The sequence below is a fragment of the Hippoglossus hippoglossus genome, chromosome 4 (assembly GCF_009819705.1).
Source record: "Hippoglossus hippoglossus isolate fHipHip1 chromosome 4, fHipHip1.pri, whole genome shotgun sequence".
In the NCBI taxonomy this organism is placed as follows: Eukaryota; Metazoa; Chordata; class Actinopteri; order Pleuronectiformes; family Pleuronectidae; genus Hippoglossus; species Hippoglossus hippoglossus.
The window spans coordinates 20,570,434-20,597,525 of record NC_047154.1 but is presented as its reverse complement, the minus strand read 5'-3'; the positions used below and the strand labels follow the sequence as shown (position 1 = coordinate 20,597,525).

The 27,092-nt window shown below is 40.3% G+C and overlaps 2 protein-coding genes across 3 annotated transcripts; both read right to left on the bottom strand.

Moving 5' to 3' along the window:
• Positions 1-423: 423 nt before the first annotated feature.
• acer1 (alkaline ceramidase 1) lies at positions 424-7,294 on the bottom strand. 2 transcript variants are annotated; one of them, XM_034583948.1, is made up of 8 exons: positions 7,113-7,294; positions 6,159-6,271; positions 5,910-6,024; positions 5,619-5,757; positions 4,290-4,427; positions 4,062-4,199; positions 3,754-3,935; positions 424-889 (listed from the first exon to the last, which is right to left on the bottom strand). In XM_034583948.1, exons 1-7 carry the CDS (start codon positions 7,117-7,119, stop codon positions 3,758-3,760), a joined length of 828 nt encoding a protein of 275 aa, XP_034439839.1. In that variant the 5' UTR covers positions 7,120-7,294; the 3' UTR covers positions 424-889; positions 3,754-3,757. The 2 variants fall into 2 exon arrangements, with proteins under 2 accessions (XP_034439839.1, XP_034439838.1); XM_034583947.1 differs by lacking the exon at positions 424-889 and having other exon boundaries at positions 1,993-3,935; positions 7,113-7,293.
• Positions 7,295-8,179: 885 nt separating this feature from the next.
• On the bottom strand, positions 8,180-25,267 carry myo1f (myosin IF). The gene is made up of 29 exons (XM_034583320.1): positions 25,067-25,267; positions 24,758-24,886; positions 21,800-21,928; positions 20,044-20,133; positions 19,847-19,941; positions 19,665-19,752; positions 19,371-19,460; positions 17,911-18,042; positions 17,604-17,738; positions 16,905-17,037; positions 16,241-16,437; positions 16,074-16,154; positions 15,873-15,959; positions 15,583-15,669; positions 14,932-15,099; positions 14,698-14,783; positions 14,523-14,604; positions 13,980-14,086; positions 13,802-13,900; positions 13,560-13,704; positions 12,881-12,995; positions 12,612-12,781; positions 12,283-12,428; positions 11,461-11,607; positions 11,213-11,361; positions 11,006-11,068; positions 10,223-10,430; positions 9,086-9,246; positions 8,180-8,975 (listed from the first exon to the last, which is right to left on the bottom strand). Exons 2-29 carry the CDS (start codon positions 24,758-24,760, stop codon positions 8,899-8,901), a joined length of 3,270 nt encoding a protein of 1,089 aa, XP_034439211.1. The 5' UTR covers positions 24,761-24,886; positions 25,067-25,267; the 3' UTR covers positions 8,180-8,898.
• Between the last annotated feature and the right edge of the window lie 1,825 nt (positions 25,268-27,092).

Below are 27,092 nucleotides of genomic sequence, written 5' to 3'. Positions count from 1 at the left end.
GGGAAAAAACAAAGTTCTAATCTAAATACATATATCTGTTTGCACCTTTCTCTAATTTATGATTATTTATGTAAAACATTGGATCATTTTACCACTTTGGGTCATAAACATGATTAGTAGAGAAATGGCAAAACAGCTCAAATTAAACTGTATTTTATATAATTCATGGCACATGTGTTTATTTTTTTTAAAGTAAACTCTTGTACAAAACTATACATATAACACTATACACAAAATTAATATACTTCATTGTTCTCCCTCCATACTCTTGAGTCAATCTACTTCAGGAACTCTGTACCACTGTTTATGACTCATTATCCTCTGTATTTACAAAAGATATAATTTATCTCATTACAGAGAATTTCACTGAGAAGTTCACAGTTTCCTATTTTTCATGAACACATTGTGTGGCACTCCCAGTCATTCACAGGTCTTATAAAACCATAATACAATCAGTGAAAAGCAGTGCTGGAGAATAACTTCCTATATTAACTCATTTCCATTTTATATTACATTTGACTTCTACACCAATACAAGTCTCACATAAATACTGTAATTTATCTCCACAACGGCTTTAAAAACATCGGATCAGTTTATTAAATATGATGTCTCTGCAGCAGTGCGTCCCCTTGTTGAAGACGTCTCTTTACTTCAGAGTCAGGGAGTGAGGCCCTTTTGCGGTATAAAGTCTCTGCAGAGCTCGGACTTTGATGTGAGATTATCGGGCCTCAGCTCACAAGGTCACCGCTCTCTCACTGGCTTTGGAGCCTCCCAAGATTGATCCAGTCTCCCTCTTAGTCAAATCTGAGTGAAAGGTTCCACCTGGCTGTCAGACACGATGATGTCCCACTTGTAAAGAGACGTCGACCTTTAAATCCTCCTTTTCAGTCTGTGGATAGAGACATATAAACAAAACAAAGACATGTCCCATAGGTTTCACGCACACAAACATACAAGTTTATAACGATCAACAGCAAATGTGTGATTTATTAAGATGTAAAACGATTGAGAATGTTCAGCAGATGTTATCGTACTTAAATATCATTTAATTTATTTTAAAAAACGACATTAACTACGTCCAAACTTAAATCCAGTGAGTGGGACTTCACAGTCCGTGTTTATTCTACACGAAAACCACTTGATCCTATAGCAACCAAAGGAATAAATCACCACATGTGGCTCCAGGGGGCGCTGTTACCCAGTAAAAGTTACATATTGTGGCTTTAAGGTTGTTGACATGTGTTCCCAACTTGTTTCTACTGCCTTCAAGTGGCCCAAAATGTGTAATTTCAGTAAAGTAGAGAATCTGAAATCCTCCTGCTCTGTGTAATTATCTATATGTATTGTTATGTTACAGTTTAAAGCAATTTAACTGACAGGCTGATACATTTCTCATTTAATGATGAAACATTCAATTTTACAGAATCTGAAATACCATAAAGATTAATAAGTATGTATAGTTTGCCATAATAAAACATAGGATCAGTTTACATAATATGACACATTGTTACTGATTGAATAATCAAACAAACCACCAAAAATCTAATAATCTAATCTAATATTTATACATGATATAAATATAATTTATATCATGTATAAATATTATATATACATACATTTTGATATTTCTCTGACTATAAGAATAATCAATCAGTTCTCAACCTTTTTCACTTGTTTTTCGGTTTTGTCTGACCACTTGTTAGAGCCTTAGAATGGACAAGAGTTGTTTTCAAAAGTCAATCTCGTTGCAGTGTGAGAGGAAAAATCAGGGAATCAAACAATTCGTATAGATTTATCATCACAGGGGCATGAATATCTTTATATAGATACAGATTTTTCTCCAGTGTCTCTGAACAAAGAAATCAGTTTTCTGTAAAAAAAAACATGACAGGGCACTGAAAAGTTACAGATGATTTCATTCTTCTCACTCATTCTGATCATCAGTTATCTGGCTTTTTAATACATCATCTTTCTGGAGGAACAGCGTTGGCTGCTGTTCAACATACCCACGGCCACAGGAGGTCACTGTTGAACACTGAGGCTCAGGGAAAGGGAGCGAGTGCATTTCTTTGTGTAGTGGATCTATTGTTGTATGTATTGTGTCCTTCAGGAATGATCATGTGAATGGAGGCACGGTTTACCTGAATATTCTCAAAACACAACCAATTTATTCAACAAAAAGGTTGTTTTGGTGAATTAGGGTCAGTCGTACAAAAGAAACACGAGATTGTTGTGGAACGCTCAGTCACACAAATGCACTTTAGACTCATATTTCACAGGTCCTGAATGAGACTGTACCATTTTTTTTTACAGAGAAATAGATGAATACATTATTTGATATAGAAAAATCTGTGTTACTGAAATGTTACAAGAGTCGAAACTACAACTTTGTGAAACTACAGCCTTCCAACATGTAACCATACAGACAATTCAACTTTTGCATAGCTGATGATAGTTTAGTTGAGGTTACAGCTCTGCCTCCGATTTTACAAGGTTTTATAAGAGTCCATGTAAACACATTTCACCGACAAACTCCCGCACAGAGGAATGACAGCAAAGTTTCATCATAATAAATCATGAACAGTGCGTTAACATATAATTTGTCATGAGCAGGATCAATTGTGCATTGATATCTTGAGAATAAATATCCGCAATGGATTGATTTATAAATACAAAAACACGTGTTTAACTGTCAGACTCAGACACATCTTCAAAAAGAGACGTAAACAGACATTTTATGAAAACCGTTCATGATTTTTAAATTCATAATATTTAACAGTTATTGTCTTAAAATCTGAAAAACGTCATAAAACCACATCTCATTTCACACTTGCCTGTAGAAAATCAAAATCAGTCAACTGCTGTAGCCTCTCGCTGTCTCTCTATCATTGATTAACACTTTCCGAAAAATGATTCTGAAAACACAGTCATGGCTTGAAAGAGAGACGACAGTGAAGGTTATGGTTACTACAGCGATAATAGCTCTTAATTTGCTAGTGTGTCAGAAATGTGAATCTATAGGATAACAATTAAATGTAATACTTTTTAACCATATGGTTTTATTTAAGTATGGATATGAAGTTGGATCTGTGGATGATAAATTAGGGCGGAGCAATAAAACAATAAAAATAATCCTTGCAATATAATTCTCATCAATAGACAAAAGCTCAAAATATATATTATGCATAAGCATTGTGCAACCACAGTAAGGATGTAAATTGGTTTTAATGATCTCCCTCAGATTTGAAAATGTTCATGTCCTGGTCATTCTCTGCTCATAAAGACTTTAAAAACCACAACCTTCACTCAGGAGCAAAAATCTGTCTTAAAAATTGTATGTGACATTTGTGGTGATTATTATCGATAATGACGGATATGAACATTTTTATCTTTATATACTTTTTAGCGGTATCGCTCAGCCCTATGACAACTAATTATTTTGTGTACATGAACTAACAGTAGGTCTATTTGGCAACACAGGTGTAAACAATCCTTTGAAAGGATCAGAAGAGTGACATAACTTCGATTTTGTGGTAGTTTGGTATTAATCTGTGTATTAAGAGTCGATATGTCAGTAAGTTTGTATTCCTGCGTTCTGAATTCTGGGATAGCGAGGACAAGCCTTTGATTCACAGATTGTGTCGTTGGGGTTTAAAAACCTGCCAGTGATGAAATGACTCTGGTGACTTGTCATTAATGAAATACTGTACAAATGGAGTGCACCGATTGAAATGTTCTGAAGGTAGAAACGACCTTGTTAGCACTGTTTGCGTGTTTTGGTTGTGCCTCTCAGGACGATGTGAGGTAATCCAACAGGCCATTCAGCAAAGGGCCAGAACTGCAGTCCAGGCAGTGAGTACGGTATCTCATAGCTGGCGTCCAGGTAAGCTATCAGGGTGCTGCCATAAGCCACCGACATCACAATGAGAATGTGCCTGGAGGAGACATAGAATAAAGATCAATATACAGAACGTCATCATGTTGATAAGGAACATAACTGAGGGGTGTTACGTTAAGCAAAGCACAGGAACGGAAAGGGACACATCTAAGGAAGCACTTACCAGAAACCGTGCAGGTAGCAGAAGTTCAGCTCCTGCCAGAAGCTGCAGCCAAAGCGGTCACTAATCCAGCAGGAGATGGCGAGCACCCACAGAGCCACCGACATCTTGGCCAGTCGCAGAACCTTCTGGTCAGTGCAGCTGAGGCACAGAGAAAAGAGTTCATTTTTAAATACAGTGAAACTGCACCAAACACACTCACAGGAGCCCGAGAGGCCACAGTTTTCATACCATCTCATCTCCACAGCCAGAGTGTAAAGCAGGTGGAGGCCAAAACTGTTTAAAACGTAGGCGTTGGCTGTAGGTTTGACGAATGATGACACCGTGGTGACGGCAGTAATCAACAGGACAAGCCGGGAAAATGTGGACCTGTGGTGGAAAAGACACAGAGAGAAAGAAGTTTATGGGCTACCAACAGAAAGTCCAATATTCACTCTAAAGCTGTTTTTAGACTTCGGAGAATGTCCAGACTTTTGGGTCAGGACATTTTTTCTCCAATATGAAGAACGCAGCAGGAGATAATCTGGGTCAGATGTGTTCACAGCAACAGGAAAATGTCCAGAACATTCAGGCAATGGGTGGCGCCTGGGTAGAGCAGCTGAGGACAGGATATGACGCATAGATTTCAGGGTTTTTTTGCCCTTTTCACCAAAAGCTTTTTCGAATCTCTTTGTTTTTCTAAGTTGACATTTTCATCTGCAACTTCTACGTGTTCATCCTGAGGTATTTGTTTTCTTCCAGTTTCACGTCTTTGTATTAGAAACGTCATCAATCTATTCTAACATGGGCTCAGTCACACATTTTCCAAACACTTTACTAGGGGGCTGGAAAAGTTCTGGAGCAACTGACATTTGTGTTTTCACACACTGCCCCTCCAGAAATTTCAAGAAAATGTCTAATGTTGGACTCTACCAACTCCTGGTGGAAATATCTGGCTCTTCAGTAGCTAAATGCTCCACTGTGTTCACCTGCTGAGCCGGCAGTGTACAGTGGGTTATTGTGAGTGAATCAAAACAGTAAAGCTGTGGCTGGGAGACCTAAAGGATGATCTGAACGAGGGATAATTCTCCTCATGTTGATCACTACAAGTGACCTCTTTCATCTGGATGTTTTGATATTGTCAATTAATTAGTTTTATTATAAAAAAAATCCATCATAGGCACTGAAAAGAGGAACTATTCAACTGTTCTGCCTTTACTGCATTTTAATTAAATGTTTCTGTTGCCTTAATATTTCATGCAGCTGTAAAATAAACAATCTGGACAACCTGTCACGTTCAGGTGAAGGCGGCAGCACGTTGTGTCTTTGTGACTCTCGTTGGGGCTGTCAGGCTGGTTCCTCCGCCAGCACAGGTAAGGTTTCAGAGTGGCGTCCCTTTTAAATGCTCTCTCATTGTTCTTTTTAACTTGTTTTATTAAAGGATTAGTGAGCTGTGTTTTGAGTCCTTAGTAACACATGGAGATGTGGAGTATATTTTACAATTTGCTGAATAAAAACATAAACAAACTTGGAGTTAATCAGTCGTCTGTTGTTGTGTTGATTTTCACGAGGTTATCTTACCTGTCTTTTATAAAAGAAGGAAACATCCTGCGGGGGAACCACATTGAATATCCCGCCGCCAACACCCACAGGATTGACAGCTCATCCAACATCTGGCCAACGAAACTAAGAGTCATGTGGAAGTAGGCTGAGAAGAGTCCTGCAAGAAGAAAAAACTCTCATGTGTAAAAAAGAATAATTGAGAAGCTTGTAGCCTGAAACAAACACATTCACATAAAACAATTGACGAATGAACTGGTGAATGATACAAAACTACATGAAATACGCCCAAAAAAGAAACGAGCAACTGACCTACAAAAATCATCATGATCCAAACCATGTGGATGGCCAGGTTCCTCTCTTTGGCGTAAGGATGAAGGAGGTAGAGCATGACAGGAGATACAATGAAGAAACTGAAGCTGCTAATCTGTAGGAGAAACAGCAATCATTCAAAAAAAGATATGACGATAACTAGGAGTTAATGATCAGTTTTTATAGAGATGAATCTGAAAACATAAATCTTTGTTTTGACATAAACGCTGAAGTATATATAGAACGTACAGTGTTGAAATATTCCACCACGTGTTCAGAGTGTTTGTAGTTGTCTTCACACCAGTCGAGATCTGAACTCTCGTAGGAGAAAACTCCTGCCATCCTTTCACTGGAGTAGACGCCTGTCAGGCACAGAGATGGGAAACAATAATCACTGCTTTCTAATTGATGAATAACCCAGAGTGCATCTGGATCAGAGTTTTACTTCATGTCAGTCGTCCTGACAGATTGTGTATGTCTGGGCTGAGCATTTGGTTTATGTAAATCAGTTTCCTCTCCCTCTTGGTCTTTAGTCCTACTTTATTCAAATGTTGCTTTGTACCCTCTCACAGAATCACGTCTTTTAAATAGACATTTAAATGAACTCTTGCTTGTCTGTTTTCCAGAAGATTAGTTGTCAAACCGAACTTTCCTGATAAAATAAAGAGCTAACTCGAAGAGACAAGTAAAAAACTATGCCGTCAGAGGACTTTCCCAAAACCTGATTAGCCTGTTATGATGTTGACTAATAATTGATCTATAATATTAACAGTCAATGAGGCCATTAATAACAACTTTTAAACTGTACTTGTATAAAAGGTTTAGTAGGTTTTTGATACATAAATACAGATGTTATAACAGGGATGTTGTATTGATTGATTAGAACAGGTTGTACTCGTGTACCTAATATTGTGACTACAGTGGAAATTGAGTCATATAAACACAGTAAATAGAACTTGGTTGAATACAGATTATTATATTGAGCCATAGTTAATCAAAAAGCCATTATATGAGGAACATCACAGTGAATAAGCTCAGTATTAATCCCCACATACACTCTCTCAGTCCTGTGGGTAAAACAACAGGAATATCTTGGTGATTTTTGTCAAAGGTCCGGTAGTTTCACACCTTTTCTGATCCATAAAAGTTGAATTATCTCTCAATATAAAAGGTCTGAATCCATAAGAAGCGAGTGGAACTTACCCCCCATGTTGCTGCTGCTGCTGCCTCAGCCTCAGGTCTGTCAGTGTTGCTCTGCTGCTGGTGGAGCAACAGGTGCTTCTCTCTGGGTGGAGCCTCCAACCGCTCCCTCCTGGTCCTTTGTCATCGAGGGAAAATGTCTGGAATGGACTCAATGTTTTTTCTGCTGGATCTTCACAGGTAGCATGTTTCACTTCGGAGGAATTCGCATCTTTGATTTTTTCATCGAATATGACGAGATGAATACGTTATGAGCTGTTATTAGATTTGACATATGTTTAAAGTGTCAGAAATTATTATATATAGAGAAGTAAGCTGTGTACAGACTGATAAAAGAGCAGCGGGTGTTACAGTCAGCTCGGTGCCCGTCTGTATAATCTCAGGTCTTCTCTGAACAGGAGGCTCATCCCTCATCCCTCATCCCTCAGCCTGTCCATCTGCCAACGCTGCACCAGGCCAACAACACCAAGCTTCTTTTCAAAATAAAAGCAGGAGCGTTCTCAGAGGGCAAAGGGCATGTGTGCGATGAAATGTACCAAAGTAAAGTACAACAAAATTAAAAGTTTTAAATGGTAATTTATCCACATTTCACACTACAGTATACTATATATACTTAGAGCTGAGGAACAGGAAAAAATTCTCCTACTTTTTGATTTATAATGTATTTATTATTGATTATATAATAATAATAATGTTTTTATTATCTTTGAATAAAACATGTTTAAAGTTCCATCTCTATATCATCTTTATAAAAAAAGAAAGTTTAAAGTTCTTGATAATGATAATAATGATATAAAATAATAATAAGTAATAGTGTTAATTGGGGATATCAACACATAAAAAAATGGTTTAGATAGATTTTATATTCAAAAAAAGATATTTATTGACTGTGAGGGAGTGACATCATTTTACAAAAATCAACCAAACTTGAACAAAATGCAAAACTGGCAGAAATACCTGTTAGTAATTGATAAACACTTACTAAATGTTCAGTCACCTCTTTCTGTTTTATTATCTTATAACTTACTGATGACACAATCTGGACCAGTGAAAAAGTCATTGAGGTGAAATACTAAAATATATTTCTTTATTGTATTGAAGTGACAAAACAACTGGAAATGCATTATACTATTAATAATCAATGACTAGAAAATCTAGAAGTTTGCTTCAGTGACATCAGCAGTATTGTCTCTAGGAATGGCTTTGATTCATCTGATGCAGGTTCATCATGGTGCAAATGTACAGTCAAGTTCACATATTTAACACGTTATCTAATACAGAACCGATTACTACTTAATCTAGAATACTGATCAGGATCTGGCGTTGCTCTAGAAAAGCTTCAGGCAGATACAAACACTGTAGACAGTAAAAAAAAAAGCGACGCAGCATTTTCAGGTCACTCTGCTCCTGAGTGTGTGTAACTGAAGCTTTGAGACGTTTTCAGTGGAGTAACAGCTCAAAGGAAGCTGTGAAGTGCGGGCCCAGTCAGAGATCTTGTTGCTCAGTCATTGTGTCGTCTGGGACAACAGGAGACATGAAACCTGAGCAGCTCTTTGCACTGGATGTGCATTTTAAGGATCGTGGCCATAATGATGATGTTTCCTCTTCTTGCTGATATGTCAGAGGGTTCTGGCCTTCAGCAGCCCTGTTCTCCGTCATGGATGCAGATCTACAACCATGAACTATTCACTGGCAGTTTCCTTCTCAAGCAGAATGTGCTGTTTTCATAAAATTACACATATTTCAGAACAAACATAGACACGTCTACGAGGAAGACATCAGGTCTTGATCAAATCTTTTCGACATAGTTGCCAGGAAAGAGGCCTTCACTTCCTCGAATCCTGCCCCTCCACCATCCCGATGGATCTGCAGAGAAACACACTTTGTTAGAGACTGTGGAACATGTGAAATCTAATAATAGATCCAATTATTTCCTCTGATCTTTATTAACGTGTCGTCTTTCTTCTCATCCTCACCTTCTTTGACCAGGTCGAAGACGTCGTTGACCTCGAAGCTGATCTCGTCCGTGTCCTGGCCGACATACTGATACAGCGCCCGGCAGCGAGGCCCCTGGGGTCGAGGCTGATGTTTGGGAGCAGGAGGAGGTCGGTGATTGATGCTCCTTCTCCTCTGCTTCCTGTGACAGAGAGAAAGAAATGACAACAGGGATGAAAGAAGGAGGAGATGACAGGAACTCGCCAAAGGGAGAGTAACGCTACAGAAAAACAGAGCTGGGGTGTAGGTCCTCTTGAGTTACTACTTTATAGATCCATTATAGATGTAATAGGATAAATATGTTTTTATTAAAATTTAAACAAACGCTGATAAGAATGGTAATAAACTTTGATTTAGGAGCTTTGTATAGAAACGTTTTCAGTCTGTTCAAACAGGGACTACAATGATGTCTACCCATAATACCTTTAATCAAGGACTGACTCAGCCAATAGGAGGCCACCTGAAGGGTTGCATTAATCAATTAATTGTGTCAAATGTTATACTTAAATATCATTGTAATATGTAATATATATTTAAGAATAAGTGCATGTAATGTACCAAAGAACAAAATTTTGATTTCATATATATTAATGAGCCATTAATAAGAACACGTTGTGGGTTTCTAGATGGGAGGAAATAGTTGTGACTGATGCTGATTTTCTTATAATAAATATAAATAAATATAATAATAATCTTATAATATAAGTTAAAAAGTTAAGACTGGTAATGGGTTGTGATTAGTTGTAATACATTTTGGTCCATATCCTCAGCAGCACTTTTCCTTTACCATATAAAACTTTAGTAAATTAGTAACAAACCCTTAATGAAGCTATTAGCCAGAATTTATTGTTATTTAATATTACTCTTAATGGTTGATTGTTAAGGAGGTGCACCCCGAAGATGTCTGAATGCTTTGTTTCCTACAGCACATGTGGAAATAAACAGGTTTATCTTTCCTGTCTCTCCATTTGGTTTGGTTTGGGCTCACTGGGTGTTGAGCCCCACCTTGACAAACCCTGGAACACAACAAACCTGTATGCGCTAATTTAAAGTGACTAAACAAGTCCACCCACACATTCCACATTCATAGATTCTTTAGTTTTCAGTGACTCTCTCACCCTGACATGCCCTGGTCAGGCACATTCAGGAAGTCCATGTTGCCTTGGCTGTGCTGGCTGTGGGCCGGGGCTTTTGGGGCCCTCTGGGAACCCAGTTTGGGCAGAGCGGCGCTGGGTGGCCGGCCCTGTTTGTGCGCGGTGGAATAATGGGTTTCTGACGGTTGAGGCTGAGGAGCTCTGGAAAACTTGGCTGCTCCATTCTGTTGAGCTGAGGAGAGGAACAGTGGAGTCAAAGTAAAATGAACCCCCTGAAACTAAAGCACAAGACCCGAGTACAACTACTGCTGATTGAAAACGGAGCTGCTCAGGTATTTCTTTAAACATCCACCTCTAAAGCTATGTTGGGGATTCATGGTCAGGGAAGAAGAAGTATTAATTTATTCACCAGTCTGAAAAAATATACTTGACTGCACTTGACTACTATACTGCACTCAAAAAACTACCAGAGCAGCAAGGTGTACTTAAAATGTCAAAAGTAAAAGTACTCATAATTCACTGAGAGTTACTCCAAACACTTTTATATTATAAAAGTGATTATAATATAAAAGTGATTTTATTAAAAAGTGATTGGTTATTTATATTATACTTGTACTTTATACTTTATATAAAATGTTTTGTTAAAGTTGGTCAAGTAAAGCTTGTTTTTTACTTCTTTATATCCTCTTGGTTCTTCGATCTTTACTTTAGTTTTGATGTAACTGAAAAAAATGATTTAAATAAAATACTCGAGTACATCTACTTAGCTATCTTCCACCATCTCTATGTAATAATAGAAAAGAATACCTCTGCTGGATATATCATTTCTCCCTCCACCATGAGACTGTGGGAAACTCTTCCTGGTCGGCTCTGATGAAATGAATGTTCAGTTAAAACAATATCTGCACATACAAGAGTCATTTTCATACTTAGTAGCTTCCCTTAAGTATAACTAAACTTTACCTCAGCTTTCCTTATTTCAATAGTCTGCATCTTTATTTTGTTTTAACTCACTGGAGGACTTGGGTAGACCGTCTCCTACTGTGATTGTGAGGGTCTTCCCTCCAGGTTTGAGCTGGGTTAGGTCTCCTTGCCCCCTCTGGAAGATGACCATCCTGGAGCCTCCTCCACCCCAGCCCTCCTTCTTCACCCTGAACTCCAATCTGAGTTGTGAGGAAAGCGCGTCAGTGGTTTCAGTTTTTCAGATTTTCAGATTATCTATGCAAAATGCAGGAGGTCTGAGTGTGAGTGTGTTCCTCTACTTGTCAGTGAAGGAGATGGTCAGTTTTCTCTTGGCCACGTCCTCGTAGCGTTTGGAGAGCAGGCTGAGGAACTCTGTCTTGAAGTTGGACTCCAGCAGGCTGTCGTACTGAGCCTCGTGCAGGATGAAGTAATCATCCTGTCTCGTACTGAAAAGATAAACAAGACCATTGAGAGCTTTTCTCAGGCAAAATTGTTAAACTGAACTTTTCTGAAGAAATGTATGTGTCCACCGTTGAAAAGAGGCCAATAGTCACAACTGATCTCATGTAGCTGCTTCACTTGTCTCTTGTGAAAAGGTCTATTTGCTCTGTTACATGACCGCTCACTTCATTTAAAAAATGTAACTATAGGGAACTATATGTAACTATGAGTATAACCATTTCAGTATCTTAATAAGGGCTGTTTAATGTGGAGCACTGAAAGCAGGGACAAGAAAAGGTCAATCATTTTTCAAGTCTGTCAAAAACCAAAAGTCAAGCACCCATATGAACACTGAAATAGTTTACTCACTGTAACTCTTCCCTTATTTATGTTTAAAGTGATAGGGGACAAAATCCACAGTCCTAATTCCTGGCTTTAATATTTAAAATTATTTCGTTAAAACTTCTGTGTCAACCTGAAACTTATTTCCCTGTAGCAAAGGGATAGTAACAAAAAGAGAGAAGTTTGTATTTAAAAGGACAGAAACTTTTTGACTTATTTTTCTGAATTTTCTTCTTCTCTCTCTTCAGACTTGTAGCTAAATGAGGGAAACTGCTCTTGCACAGACGGAGGACTGTGAAGTTTGTCCTCAGTGTATCTTCTGCGAACGACAGCTCTACCTGAGGGAGACGCCGCTGATGCTTTCAAACTCCATTTTCCGTTTCAGCACCTCCTTTATGTGCCCCTTCTCGGGCCCTTTCTTCACCTTCTCTCGGCCAATCAGATAGATGCCCTTCGGGGTCAAGATCAAATCTCTCTTGATGGACTGGGTTGTGAAAAAAAATACAGAAGTGAGAACTGTGAGCAAAACCAGAAAGAAAGGAGAAGAGGTAAACTTTGACCTTTCTGTAAAGAGCATGTGGTAAATTTGTCATCTCTCATCTCTAACACAGCTTTCCCATGATTCTTTGAGGGATAACAACACACACGTGCTTTCGCAAAGCTTCACCTTGAACCTGCGATCAAACTTATTGACTGAATCAGCGAAGTCGACGCGCTCCCTCTTGGCCAGAAACTGCCGCAGCTCGGGCCTCTGCTCCAGGCCGAGGTAGTCGCCGACGAAGTTCCTGTTGATGCTGTTCTTCCTCCGCTCCTTGGAGTTGTACAGGATGTCCGAGGCTGAGAGTCGCAGGGGGGAACACACAGTATATTCAGAGCGGTGACTTTAAGCTTGTGTTAGGGTGGAATCAGTATGAGGAGTGTTTGTCTTTTACTCACCCTCCTCTCTCATTTGTTCATACTTCTTCCTGGAGATGAAGCGTCTCCAGGCTTTCTGGATGATCCTGGCGAACGTGTCAAACTTCCTCTCCCTCATCTCCTCCAGAAGAAACAGCTGAGGAACACGGAGCATGTTAAAGTATATATGTACAATTTTTTCAAGAATATATTTACATTTCACTATATACATTCTAATGGCTTCAGTCATATTTCACCATATTGTTTCTGGGAATTTGATGGATTTATGTCCAATATTGAATCTCTTTTAGCTCTGTTTTTGGTCACTACCAACTACCAAAGGAAACATCAGGCTCTTTAACTGGACAACAAATAAGATAAAAAAGTGTTCTAAAAAGTAAAAGTACTTATTATGTGAAAAATGGCCCCCGTTATTTATATATTTTATTAACTGATTATTATTCCTTTTGCTATTATTTCTGTATTAATGTTTGAGTAGCATTTTACTGTAGTTAGATATCAACTACATTCAACTGTAGGGTGTTAAGTAGCCTTATCTATAACAAAGTCATATTTTATTAGTCTACTATAAGTCAGATAAATGTAATAGAGCAAGAAACTACAATACAAAACTACACTCATGACATGAAACTATCCAAGTGATCCTAACCCGTACCTCAAATTTGTGAGACCCCGGAATAAAACATAAAAAGTTTGTTACCGATTCAGGGTTCTTGACGAAGACTTTGGTGCGTCCCATCTGATACTGGTCATTGTCCATGTTGACAGAGCGGAGGAGGTGAAGGACCCCCTGCTGCTCCGGACCCCTCCAGCCCGGCCATGTCTCCGATGTCAGAATGGCATACCTGGACAGAGCGCAAACACACCAAAGGTTCCTTCATTCGTAACAAACACACAGAAAATGATGAACCCTTTCAAAAACACGCGCAGGATGACACTCACCTCGTCAGAAACTTGTTGAAGGCCCTGCGGTATGCGTATCCAGCTCTTCTCACTCGTATGTTTTCCCGCAGTCCCAGGTATTCAACCTGATGTCGCGCCCTACAAACAGAGACTCTTTCAGAAGTGTGTTTCCTATACGTTCTCATGTGTGTGTATGTTTGACAGTGATGCTGCTGACCTGCTCTCCTCCCAGTCTTTGGGTCTTTTTGTCTCATTGGGTTTGATACAGCGGATGTAGTGCGGAGTGCACTTCATCAGGGTTTTCACCAAGTCATTGGCTTGTTTCTGTGGGAAACATCAATGTGAAATCAGAACAGTGTTGGGAAAACTTAATTTTATGGTTATTTCAGGGGCGGATCCAGGGCTGGGGCTAGGGGGGCGCTGGCCCCCGCTGAAATCTGATTGGCCCCTGAACTGCCCCCTCTCCTTTCAGTATCCTCTTCTTTTTTTTTTAAATGAACTAGTCACTTAGTTACAAAACTAATGATAAATATAACAACGTGTTAAGAATCTTTTATTTTCTAAGCCATTTTGAAGTACACAAACAATTTTTCTAAATATATTCAATGACATGTGGCTTTCCTCAAGGCTATAGAATAGAACTGAATCAGGTATAATGCATGGATGTTAGACATATAATTGGCCCCTCTGTGTAAATTGTGGCCCGCTTTATGGCCCCTGATATACCAGCCACTGGGTTACTCTCAGGTTCACCTCTCACCTTGATCTTGGAGCTGGCTGTGGTCGGCCTGCTTTTCTTATCAGTGCTTAGGTTTTCAGGGAACAAGCTACGGATGAAGTCACTAAAGAGAGAAATTCAGGAGAGAGTTTATTTTCACATTGCTCTTTACTTATAAATACACCACAACTGAGAACATCAGAAAAATGAGACTCACTACTCGCTGCTCTGCATGAGCTCTATGAGGTCAGGGAAAAGCACATCCCGGTTTCTCTCACAGAAGCCCATGATATCATAAGACACCTGAGATCACCAAAGGTTACGTTTAAGTTTCATGTTCAGGTCATTCGCTTCACAATTTTGAATTCAAATGTTTTCATGCCAAAAATCGGACCCGAAACCGGAGTCATGCATCTACAAACAAGAAACCGCACCAAGTGAGTCAGTTTACCTTGCCGGCGTAGTGATGAATGACGAAGCCAGAGTTCCAGTTGTTGAAATGTTCATGCGTCCCCACAGCGGCCGACAGTTTCTGCAGCAGAGTGCTGTCTGCACCCTCTCCTTTGGCATGCATAGTGGCACACACATCATCCAGCACACTCATTATACCTGGAGGGTTCTGCAAGGAGAGGATGGTGAAGAAGAAGATGAAGTTTATTGAAACTAGAATGTCACTCAGTAGAGCACCAAACTCCATACACTCTAAATATCAGTCTCCTAAACATGTTTGATAATTTTCATCAAGATCCATGAATTATTCTCTGAGAAATCAAGGAAAATGTTGAAAATCGCTCAATGTTAAAGAAAGAAGAACAATTCCTGGATCCGCCCCCTGATCCGGATCAACACCAAATTTGAATGAGATACCACAACCAAGATTCGTGATAATCCATCCTTGAGTTTTTGCATAATCTTGCTTACAAATCAATTTTAAAGATTTGGGAAGAATACAAAAAACAAATACTGATGTTAAGCCATTAATGTACGAGCACGATCTGAAAATCAATTATTTATGGTAGTGGGAAGTTTCTGTTTCCTCTTCTGAACAGTTTCAAAAATAGTTTGCATTTGCCAGTAAAGGAAGTGCAAGTTAGGAGCTTACCAGTTTATTTTCAATGAGGTCACACACAATCTTGTTGTTGAAGTAATCGATAGGTGTCCACTTGATGCCCTCCTGAACATACTCTTCCTATAGGACAGAGATGAGAGGCCACACAGAGAAAACGGCTCAAACATAAAACTTTTTGAATTAAATTATAAGAAAGTTGAATTAAAATATTCACCAAATGAAAACGAAAAGAAACTAAATTCTTGCCTCCAACAAACAGATGCTCATATAGGGAGCATATGTCATGCAGAGATTTACATCAGTGATAGATGTGTGGTAGCTACCTGCTCAGCCTTCAGAGTGAGTTCAATAAAGATTTGCTGCAGTTTTTCGTTCACAAAGTTGATGCAGAACTGCTCAAAGCCGTTTCTCTGCAGAAGGAGAACAACAAATGTCAGAGAATCACCGCATTCAAAACAAACCTGCTGTGTTGTACCATCTGTAAAGCTAACATCTTATTTCAATACTATTAGTAGTGTACAAACCTTGAATATCTCAAAGCCATAAATGTCGAGAACGCCAATACTGAATTCTTCATGTGGTTTCTGAATGGCTTTATTTATGGCCTGGAGGAGACAGACAACGACGTGAATTTAAAATACAAACGCATTTATTTCAGGAAGATAAATCGAGGAATTTCTCATCGGTGCACCTCAACCAGGTAGTCGAAGAGTCGTGCGTAGAGGGCCTTGGCCAGGGCGTCTCGTGTGTAGGTGGCCTGCTCCTGGTTCAGTGTCACGTTGATGGACTCTTCCTTCCCTCCCCACTTTGAGTCCATCTTCCTGCCGGTCAGCTTGTCCTGCAGGCGGCTGGAGTCGATGCCCAGCAGGTAGGCGGGGAAGGCGAGCACTGGAGAAAACGTGGGGATTTAAAGCAACATAAATGCGTGAATTGTGTCAAACGTGTTTTGAAACAACTTAAATTGAGCCACTCCTAAAAGAGATTGGCTGCTGGTCAAATGTCCACCCTGTAAACGCTAATTATTTGTTGAGCAGGGACTTAGTAGGCTCCAAATGCATAAGATAAACAAGGCTGTACTGATGCTCACAGATTCTCTCAATTAGCACGGTGACTGTCATGGGACTGCTTTTGTCATGGTGAGCTCTAATTTACTCATATTCCTCAGGGGGAACATGGGTAATTACACACTACTGTGCGTGCCCGGTGGGAATGTGTACATGCATGTGTGAATCCCTGTGTGTCTGGTGAATGTATGTGTAAGGACATTAATGTGTGTGTGTGTGTGTGTGTGTGTGTGTGTGTGTGTGTGTGTGTGTGTGTGTGTGTGTGTGTGTGTGTGTGTGTGTTTGACTCACGATCCGTGCTCTCCACCTTGCCGTAGTTGCCTGCCTCTATGAAGCTGATGTTTCCCAGGTGGAGGATGCCTGCGATGATCTGCAGCGCCTGAGCCTGGATGTCGCCTGGGATCCCGATCACCTGCATGGCCTCCTGGAGACCAGGAAATAAAAGGGGCGGAGCAACAGGTTGAGGCAGGTGTACCACTGCAGAGGTGTGTGGATCAATCAAGTTTTATCTTATCTGATCTTAAAATCAAGCAGCAAGATCTACATTGATTCCTAAATCATTTTTTTGTTAAATCCTATAACTGCACAACAAATCGATAGTGAAGAAGTGTGGTGTCGGAACATTTTTGGCTTGTGACCTGTACAACTGAATCTCGGGCTACTTTGAAAACCCCACATCTATGATTCTGATCAGTTCCAGCAGACATCGATATTCTCCTTCAAACATCTCAAACTCTCAGAGGCAAAAAGAAGTAACACTGTCTGGTAATTCAACAAAAGTTAAGATTATGGAGAAGTCAGAACAAACAGTATAAATCTGTGTAGCAGAGCAACGTTTTTTCGTCTTTCTAACATGTTTGGATCCCTCTAATCCAGATGATCCCACTCCCAGGGTCCACCCACAGGTTAATCCAGCCATGTGTGCATGCTGGTTCTGTTATGGACTGAAGTAAAATACATCATACTGAGGATAAACGACTGGATATGTACCATCGTCTCTTGGAAGTCTTTGCAATCATTGGTCCCATCCACCTTGTAGGTCCCAGACTGGTTGAGGTAGTAGTAGTAGTCTGGGGTCATGATGCCCAGGCCCTCTTTCTGCTGAGCGTTGGTGCCCTCTATCAGCTGAAGGACAACAGTGCAGGCGGAGGATGTGGTTACACATGTAGTGTTGCCCACAGTGGGCTACACATGAACAGTGTTGCCCACAGTGGGCACCAAAATAAGGAAGTTTGACATGAGACTGTAGCATCTGCGATTGATCAGTGACCTTGTATGTCTCTCAACAGCCTCTGACCTGATAGTAGATGTGGAAGTTCCTCTCGTTCTCGTTCTGGCTCACCACCCTCGACTTCTCCAGCAGGAAGTTGGAGATTTTGCCTCCATCTGGCTCTCCTCCTCTGCTGAACTGAATCTCAAAGTATTTCCCCTGGTAGATGGGAAATCAGAGCCAACAATATCAGGTGAGATTCTAAAGTCAGATGATAAATCGGTCAAATCTGATTAAACTAAACTCAACGATTTCCAATCATTGAGCATTTCCCCCCTGACACAAAAAACCCACCATCTGTTGTGCTCCGCAAACAGGAAACTCACACATTTTGCACGACATCGACCACATCAACATATCGTGTTCGCGTGGTTTATAGATGTGAAATTAAATGGCAACCAACCACTGATGAGAAACAACTGAGGTTTGAATTAAATGCCCTCGTGCCAACACTGTTAGCTGAAACTGGGGTGTTTCTGTGGTGCATGGTGAATCCTCAATTAATGACCAATTGTTTTTGGCTATAGTTAATAGTTAATTAGGATAAGATTGTCAGAAAATAAATCTGCAACTATTTTAAAATCACTTAATTGTCATTTTTAAGAGTAGGAGTCTATAGATGTGCTGTTTGCTCTGTGAGTGCGATATTAACACATTCATGTTAAGCAGGTATAATATTTACCTTCGATTATGGTTTTGTTAGGGGGCTTATACCAGACTTCCTGCTGGTCACTATATTTGCATAATATATTTACTGGATGACGCTTGTGATGTCAAGTGACCACATGACGACCAATGATGTGATTCAGGAACTTCAGAAGTGTTTCCTGGGAGAGCAGCTCCCTCTATCGCCGATTTTGGGCTTTTTAATTTTGCAGAACTTTCATTACACAAAACTATATAACACACCAGAGGAAAGAGAAACTGAAAAAGCAAAATTCATCATCTGGGAACCACGAATCTCTGCACAAAACTTCATTAACCTCCGCCACAGAGGTTATGTTTATTCTGTTTGTTGGTGGGTTTGTTTGATAGTTTGCAGGATTACTCGAAAACTATTTGTCTCATTTGCCATGAAATTTGGTGGAAGGACGCTGTATGAATCAGGGAAGAACTCCTTAAGCTTAGGTGCTAAACCGGATCAGGTGGAGGATCCATGTGAGATCATTTTTTTAATTTTTTTGACATTTTCACCAATTCATTCAATTCATGGATCTTGAAGGAAATCAGGCACATTTAGGGAAGTGATTTTTACGAGTATATTCTGTTTGGTGCAGCTGGATTGAAAGTAAAGGCCTTGGTGGAGGCAAGCGCTCTATTGACTGCTGCTGTTGTTCGGTCTGGCTTTGCTACCTGAAACTGAAATTTACTGAAAGCGAGAGAGCAAGAGACTTTGGTGAACACCACCACAACTACACGTCTTACTGTAATACATATGAAGTCCATGAACAACAGCAGCTGCAGTAGATGCTGAAGATCTTACTCACAAAACGACTGGAGTTGTTGTTGCGTACAGTCTTGGCGTTACCGAAGGCTTCCAGCAAAGGATTGGACTGCAGGATGATGTCTTTGACATGCTGCAACACACACACACACACACACACACACACACACACACACACACACACACACACACACACACACACACACACACACACACACACACACACACACACACACACACACACACACACACACACACACACATAGTACGTCAGTGTGCATGTAAATGTCTTGGTTCATATAGATAAGCAGCAGTGTTGCGTGCTGTCTGTCTCTACCTGCACTTTGGTTCCTCCTCCAGATACTTTGGAAATGTAGCCCATGATGTATTTGGCAGCCACTGTCTTTCCGGCACCGCTCTCACCACTACAACAACACAAACAATAAGACACAACACGGCCACAAAAACGACACATCGTTACACAAACTGCACCAGCGCACACGGCAAAGGATAACGCACCTGATGATGACACACTGGTTTTCTCCATCGATCATCATGTTTCTGTACGAGTTATCGGTCAAGGCGTAGATGTGAGGGGGATTCTCATACTGGGCCTGAGGAGAGAAAACAGGTCTGGGGTCAGTTCGGGGGAAATGGAGGACGGACTCTATAGATCTACAGGAGGTGGTGAGAAAATGAGGAGGAATTGGACTCACGGCTCCTTGATAAAGTTCGATTTCTCTGTCGGTGAAATAGGGCATCTGCTTGAAGGGGTTCACTGAGATCAACACGGGGCCGATATAAGTCTGAGCAGTGAAGTTAAGGAACATGATGGAGAAATATTCACTTCTTACCAAGAGCATAGAGCTTTAATCACACTGACCTTTTGAGATCAAATATGGTTATTAATATTTGATACTTTAAAGGGTTGATGACAATATACATGTTAATGATATTCCTACATAAATACATGAACAAACATTTTCTTGTAAGCTTGAATAAATCTGTTTAAATAAAGAACTGACTATACTGATATTTTACAGTTAAAAATCATGGCACTATAGAGTGTAGATAAAGATGGACGACATGACTGCTCCCCAAGTCAAGCCAAAGCATCTTGATTGCCCCCTGGTGGATGGCTGAAACATACGTCATAAATGCCTCCTCTTCCATATTAATGGCTGAGATATGAGTCCAACTAAAGAAGTACACGTGAAATAAACTTTTCTCAAAGATGATTTCTGATATTCTAGGTACTTCTCACCTCTCCTAGTTTTCATTTTTCTTGTAAGTTTGGTCTGAATTAGTTATTTGATGCTATAGAAACATCCTGATTGACAGCTGAGACTGATTCGTGATTGGTCAAGCGGGTGCACTGACGGGACCTCGCTACCACAGCTCGATTCAATGTAAGGGAATATTTTAGCTTGAATTCTGAACAGTTGGAGGAAATGGAGACGCGATCAGTAGGTCCCCTTAAATCGAATCAACCGCACCCACTCATATAGTTATCGCTCCCATAAATGTGCCAAGCATAGATGTTTTTCATCAAGATCAATGAACTATTTCCTTTAAATACCTCTAAACTTTAATCCTAGAGATGCAAACATTTGCTGATTAGCACTAAAAACAAAACAACTGGGATTGCCAATAGTCTGGCAGGTATTTGATCATACATTTTGACATGAGTTTAAAGCAATCCAGCCCACATTTCACTAAAAATACATAAATATCAGCCTGTGGTGTTTCGAGAAGAAAAGTCAGAGGATCACCAACATCCTAAGAATGAATCCTCCCTTAACTTTGATCATCTAAACAGAATGTATTACAGGTGGTGCAGGAGTTAATGGGGTAATGAGACGGTGAAAAGAAGACCAATGTGGAGGTTAAACAGTTAATGTACTTCCTGTTAAAAGAGACAACACGTCAGCAGATCAACATTACTGTCACAGATCCTCCCCTTTACTAAGCAGTTTTTAACCTCATGGCTCATCATGATCAGTAATGAGCCAACAGTTAAGTCATCAGTTATAAATCCAACTTGTCCTGCTGTGACGACAGCTGTTCTTGTTTGCAGATTTATTTCCATACTCTAAATATGGGTTTGAAGTTCAGCAGAGCTCCACCAAGAAGGAAGTGAGATGTTGAGTCACTCAGCGAATGCAGAAGAGGAAGAGTGGATTCCTTGTTTCTATGCCCATATATGATTTTGGCCTGTTTAATTAAATGTTTATACATAATCAGGACACTTTCTTTCTTGTTTGTGGAAACATTCATTGAGTGTATTCATATTATGACTCCCCTGGGGTCTAAACAAGAATTTACATTTGTCTGTTCATCTACAGGCAAAATAAAGTCCACTGTGGTGGACCAATCCTCCTGAGGTGTAGCTAAAAGTATTTTTAAGTAAGTATTAGTGACTTGTGAGAATTAAAAAGAGCAGTAAAATAATGCCGACAGCCTGTAGGATACGAAGATGTAGTCGTCCATGTATCTCTTCTTCAGGTTGTCCACGATGGCGTCCTCTGTGATCTTGGACAACAGGACCATGTCGTCCACGCCGCTCTGCTTCACATTCTGACTCTGCCAGTGATACTTGGCCTGAATCACACACAAGAGAGACCAACAAAGACATTTCAGCCTGTTCATTCATCTGTGTTTATCATTCAACATTTTAACCATTTGTTAAGTTGAATAATTGATCAAAAAAATATTACACTCCACTGATTTTAAATTCTGGAGATGGTTCAGAAGTCTAAAAAGAAATGCTGATAATGTCCCAGGGTTATTTGTGCCTGTGAGCTACATGTTTTGGAGTTTGACAGACAAAGGCATGTTCTAAATGTAGGCTCCAGTTTTTTAGGGACTAAAAGGCTAAAAGTCAGTATATCAGTCTCTGTAGGACACACAGACGTATCTGGTGAAAAAGACAAACAGCATTAGTACTGACATTAGTACAGATGGGTTTTTAAAAAGTATACTAGCGTGGTTTCTATTACAGGAAGCCAGGTCAGGTTGCTAGGCAACAGGTTACAGATTAGGTGAACTCATTTTCTATATTGGACATTTTAGAGAAGCAACACTAAACCAACGAACCAGTCTAAACATGCACCTGATGATAAATGACATGGCGATGACACAGCAGCCTCTGCTTTAATGTGATGTTTTTCTTGTTAAATGAGTTCTGTGTGTTTCTGAGTCACAGTCTCACACTTCATATTCTTACAGTCAGCTTGCTATAGAGTAATATACTCTATACTCTATACTCTATACTCTATATATTAATATACTTGTCTCCTGTGTCTTGGTTTTCCCTTAAGGATGCTGGTCTGTTTGATGTGTGCAGTCTGACAGGTCTTTCCATGAGCAGAGTGGTTGTGCTGTGGTCTGGGGCTTTTACATGCATCCACTGCTTCACTACAAGGTTACACACACACGCCTCACACGCTGCGTCTCAGGCCGACGCCGACCAGAAAACAAACCATTAAATTAAAATTCATACTGAAGTAAAGAGGTGAAGGTCCATGACAAACCTATCAACATCGGTTTCAGTGCAGCAGCGTGTAGACGAGGCCTATGTTCAGATGTTGTCCTGAGAACAACAATTTCTATGAGGTTACTGGGACAACAACTGCCTCAGCCAATCAGCGGCTGTGATATCATCACAGAGAGCAAACCCTGACCCTAACACGATACAAAAAGTTGGTCTCAGGACAGAAAACATTAGGTTAAATCAGGAGAGCCAAATGACCAACCAGAAGAGGGCAACTACCAAATAGCCACAAAAGGTCCCGTTTTACATTATTTCCTTCTCTGTTATTTGATTAGTAAAAAAGTAGAAGTAGAAATACTGAAGTAGAATATTGATGGTGACACTTTACTTCAGGGTCTGGGAATTTCCATTTAGTTTCCTGGAAACGTTTATACTTTACTGAAGAACCTGCTCATTATAGTTTTAGTAAGTTTTGAATTGGTTCATAAACTCCACCAAGGCCCAACAGTCCAAAATCCGTCAATTATTCTCTGAGAAATCAAGGATTAAGTTGCATAACGCCAAAAATCTCCCGTTCCACAGTCCTGGATCTGCCCCCTGATCTGGACCTGCAGCAAAATAGAACGGCTTCTGCCCTGACTCATACTGTGTCCTTCAACCCAGTTTCATGGTCTTCCATAGTAGTATTTGCATAATCCTGCCAATTGACAAACAAACAAACAAATGCAGACGAAAAACATAACCTCCTTGGCGTTGGTAAAACATTTCTGAATCAAACCCTTTGTCCGAATATGCACCAAAATCGAATGGGTTCATTCTTGATCTGTACCGCATCCTTCCACAAAGTTTCAAGAAATTGGGCTCAGTAGTTTATGCGTAATCCTGCTCAGTGTCAGACGAACAGCACTGAAAACAAGATGCATCAAAGATGAACAAAAACTTGTGAATTCTTGGTGAGAATTGCAAAGCTGACCTCATCAAACCAGAGCTTTCTGTTCAGTGTTGGTAGAATAGAAATTGAGTAAGTTGACCCTTTAACGCATTCACTCTTCAGATGTTATTCCTCTCAAAGATGTTTTAGAAATTGCTTGTTCTTAGATTTGCTTGTGTGGACAAACTTATGGACTTTTAAAGACTTTCCCCTCTATGGTACGACTAAAGAATTGACTATAATAACCCTGTGTGCTGTTGATCGTGTGATTTGGATGTAGGAGTCAGACTCTTCTGAGCTCGAGGAGGAAGTGTTGTGACAGAAGCTGCAGGCCTCTGCTGCAGTCCACTTCCTCCTCTCACACCTTATTGCTGCCTCTTGTGAAACCTTTGAAACTTTGAACATATGCTAGCCGTTCTCTTCCTGCAACAGGCTGCAGCTCGTCATTGTCACCTTCCCTAACACATACAACACATTTTTTTATACAGATTTCTTGGTTTGAGTACACTGAACGTTTTATGAGTGTCATGAGTCCACGTGTAGGATTTTATAGGAGATGGTCACAAATCAAAGTATGCAGATGTGGAATAATAATGTATTTTTGCTGCTTTGAGCCGCTCTCAGTGAAAAGGTTTGACTCGAAAAAGAGGAAACTCGCTCTGCTGCCGCTGAGATGGAGCTCGCTCTCCCAGAAGTGATGGCACATGACATTATCATCGTGTCAAAACTGACTTCACAGCATGAAATCTCCTCATTTTGTTTGTGGAAATGAATAAACTGACATAGATTAAAATTCATCATGAGCTATTTTCAACTTCGAAACTAGAGCATTTGTTTAAAATGTCGTTTCTGACAGAAAAACATCCAGTTTCTAACTTTCTAATGTTGGTGTTTGTTAAAATATCAGCAGGCAGATTCAGGAGATACACAAGTTTACTAAGTTTTAGGTTTGTACACACATTATAGCTGTTTGGGAGAGAAAAAAAATGAAGGTGTGGTACCGTACCATTCTTCCTGTCCTGTGGGCCTCTCCTCCTCAGGTATTCACTGTCCAGACAGTGTGTGTTCGTTTAAATCCACAGGTTGACCTCCTCACACAGCAGCCATCACACAGCGGCACACAGCAGCCAGCGACCTACAAGACACCCACTGCAAGATTCAAAAACCTTCTTCCTCATACTCCGACAGGCCAATTGTGTGAAACAAGCGAAACAAGAACTGCTCTCAGATCACACACACACACACACACACACACACACACACCCACACACACACACAGAGAGAGAGAGAGACACACACACACTGATGGACTTACCGTGCAATGTTAAGCTGCTACTTCTGTATTTTTGTCACATTCACAGTCTTCAGACAAAGGACGAAAATCATGATCTGACAGCGTCTGTATCAGCAGACCCTGAAGTGAAAGTCAGACGACCCACTTCATTGTGCACACAGGTGTCGACGGCAATAACAACCACAACTGCACTATAGTAATTACAAAAATCTGTTGCCAAATGATGGTGTTCAGTTGTGAGCTGCCAGCTCCACCCAGGCTGCGGTTGCCTCACGTTGTGTTTGTGTCGTCAGAGCGGCTGCTGCTTCCAACGCCCATAATAACTGATGCAGGTTCACACAGGGTGTACACCGGGCTGATAGCACTGTGTGTGAGTGCAGGTTTCAAACTGTGTTGCTGTTTGCTGTTCTAAGTCATTTTGAGTGGGAATGTTTTCAGGTGACAGCACAGCAACTAAATTAATGTGGATCAGGTCTCATACGATCAGAGACAGGTGTAGAAATGTTTGTTTGGAGGGTGGAGGCAGATCAGAGTTTTAAAGAAGAGGAGCACCTTTAGTAAATTAATAAGTTTGAGATGTGACTCACATTTGAAGCTTCTTCATAACTACGAACTGCATTTTATTAGGGCTGCCAGACGTCAAAGTTTGACGTTTCAACTTGAAACAGGAAGTCCTTCCAACTTGACTATATTCATCCAATCTGCACCAAACTTCTCCAGATCCAGCTGAAATTGGGTCCAAAGACCTTTGAGAAAGTGATGAAGACATCTTGTAAATGTTGTCCCTTTCCGTTGAACGCTGTTGCCGATGGCAAATGTTGATGTGTATTTTTTACAGTTGATCGCATTTTTGGGAGGCTAAACATGCATGACAAGTTATGAAATAAGTAATATATAACAATACATGTTTTGCATATGGTCGGAGACAAATGGCTCGATAGCGCCCCCTTACAAAATTTCTACAAACCTTCAACCTACATGTATAAAAATTGGTAGGTATATGTATCATGGCCAGACTTACAATGAAGCGTCTTGGACCTATACCCTGAATTGAACAGGAAGTTGGCCATTTTTCCAAAGGCACACCTTTAATGGTGCCACGTTTAGGGTATAATCACCCCAACAACTGTAACGTGTCATATATCAGATGGTTATTCATTAAAATGTTCGCACACACACTAAATGATGTAGAACTTGCAATGAGCGGTTTGCTTTGTTCACATGCTACTTTGCTAACGTTGCTAATGTCTGTGAAAAACAGCCTGACAGTCTGGTTGATTTGCGACTTTATGTGAGATAAACCGTGGAGATGTCATCAGCCCAGTCTACACAAAGAGTGACTTTAAAAAAATCAAATAATCACAGATCAACATTTTCTACCGTACTTACATTCAAAGGCACAAAGGATTGTGACTGCTTTGATCTTTTTCTCCTCTTTCACCTTTAACTTAGCCTGAGATGCCTTGATCTCTCTCAGAATCAGAGAGCTCCTCCAGGAACGGTGCACCAACACAGTAGTTGGTGGTAATCCCACCAGCCAATAGACTGAGCAAAGCAGAGGAAGAAGAAGAAGAGGAGAAAAAAACCTCTGTCTGACTACAATGCAGAGAATGTAGTTATTATCAACTTACTGTGGGGAGAAAAAACACTTAATCCAAGATGGTTTGCTCTCACTGGCTCTGCCCTGTTGCTGGGTTAATCCTCGAATCAGTCCCTGCTCTTCTACGATCGAATCAGTCGGACACCCAGGAAAGTAACTCGTCACCTGCCCGGCCTCAATACTGTCTATACCGGACTGAACCAAAATATGTTCTACCAACAAACCAGGAAATGACTATCAGTCACTGGGGGCATACTTTTGCTGGATATATCCTCAAATCAGTCAGTACTGGTAAGCGATCGGATGAGCATGATTATCTCTACCCAGGCCTGAACTGTATCTCTGAACTGAGCTTGTCAAATACAGATAGAATTTACCACAGAACAGATCTTTCTCAACCACTTCATGATAGCAGAAAAACCCAGGACGGCAGGTCATCAAAGAAAT

Bases quoted from the DNA above. Each gene is read 5' to 3' on its own strand.
- acer1 (XM_034583948.1), bottom strand. The intron at 6,025-6,158 runs GTACGTTCTATA...TTTCTCCTACAG, and splicing joins TGGTGGAATATTTCAACACT to ATTAGCAGCTTCAGTTTCTT. The intron at 4,428-5,618 runs GTAAGATAACCT...TTTCCACCACAG, and splicing joins CCTTCTTTTATAAAAGACAG to GTCCACATTTTCCCGGCTTG.
- myo1f (XM_034583320.1), bottom strand. The intron at 18,043-19,370 runs GTGAGTAAGATC...CCCATCTACCAG, and splicing joins ACAACAACTCCAGTCGTTTT to GGGAAATACTTTGAGATTCA. The intron at 16,155-16,240 runs GTGCACCGATGA...TGTCTCCTCCAG, and splicing joins TCTTCGACTACCTGGTTGAG to GCCATAAATAAAGCCATTCA.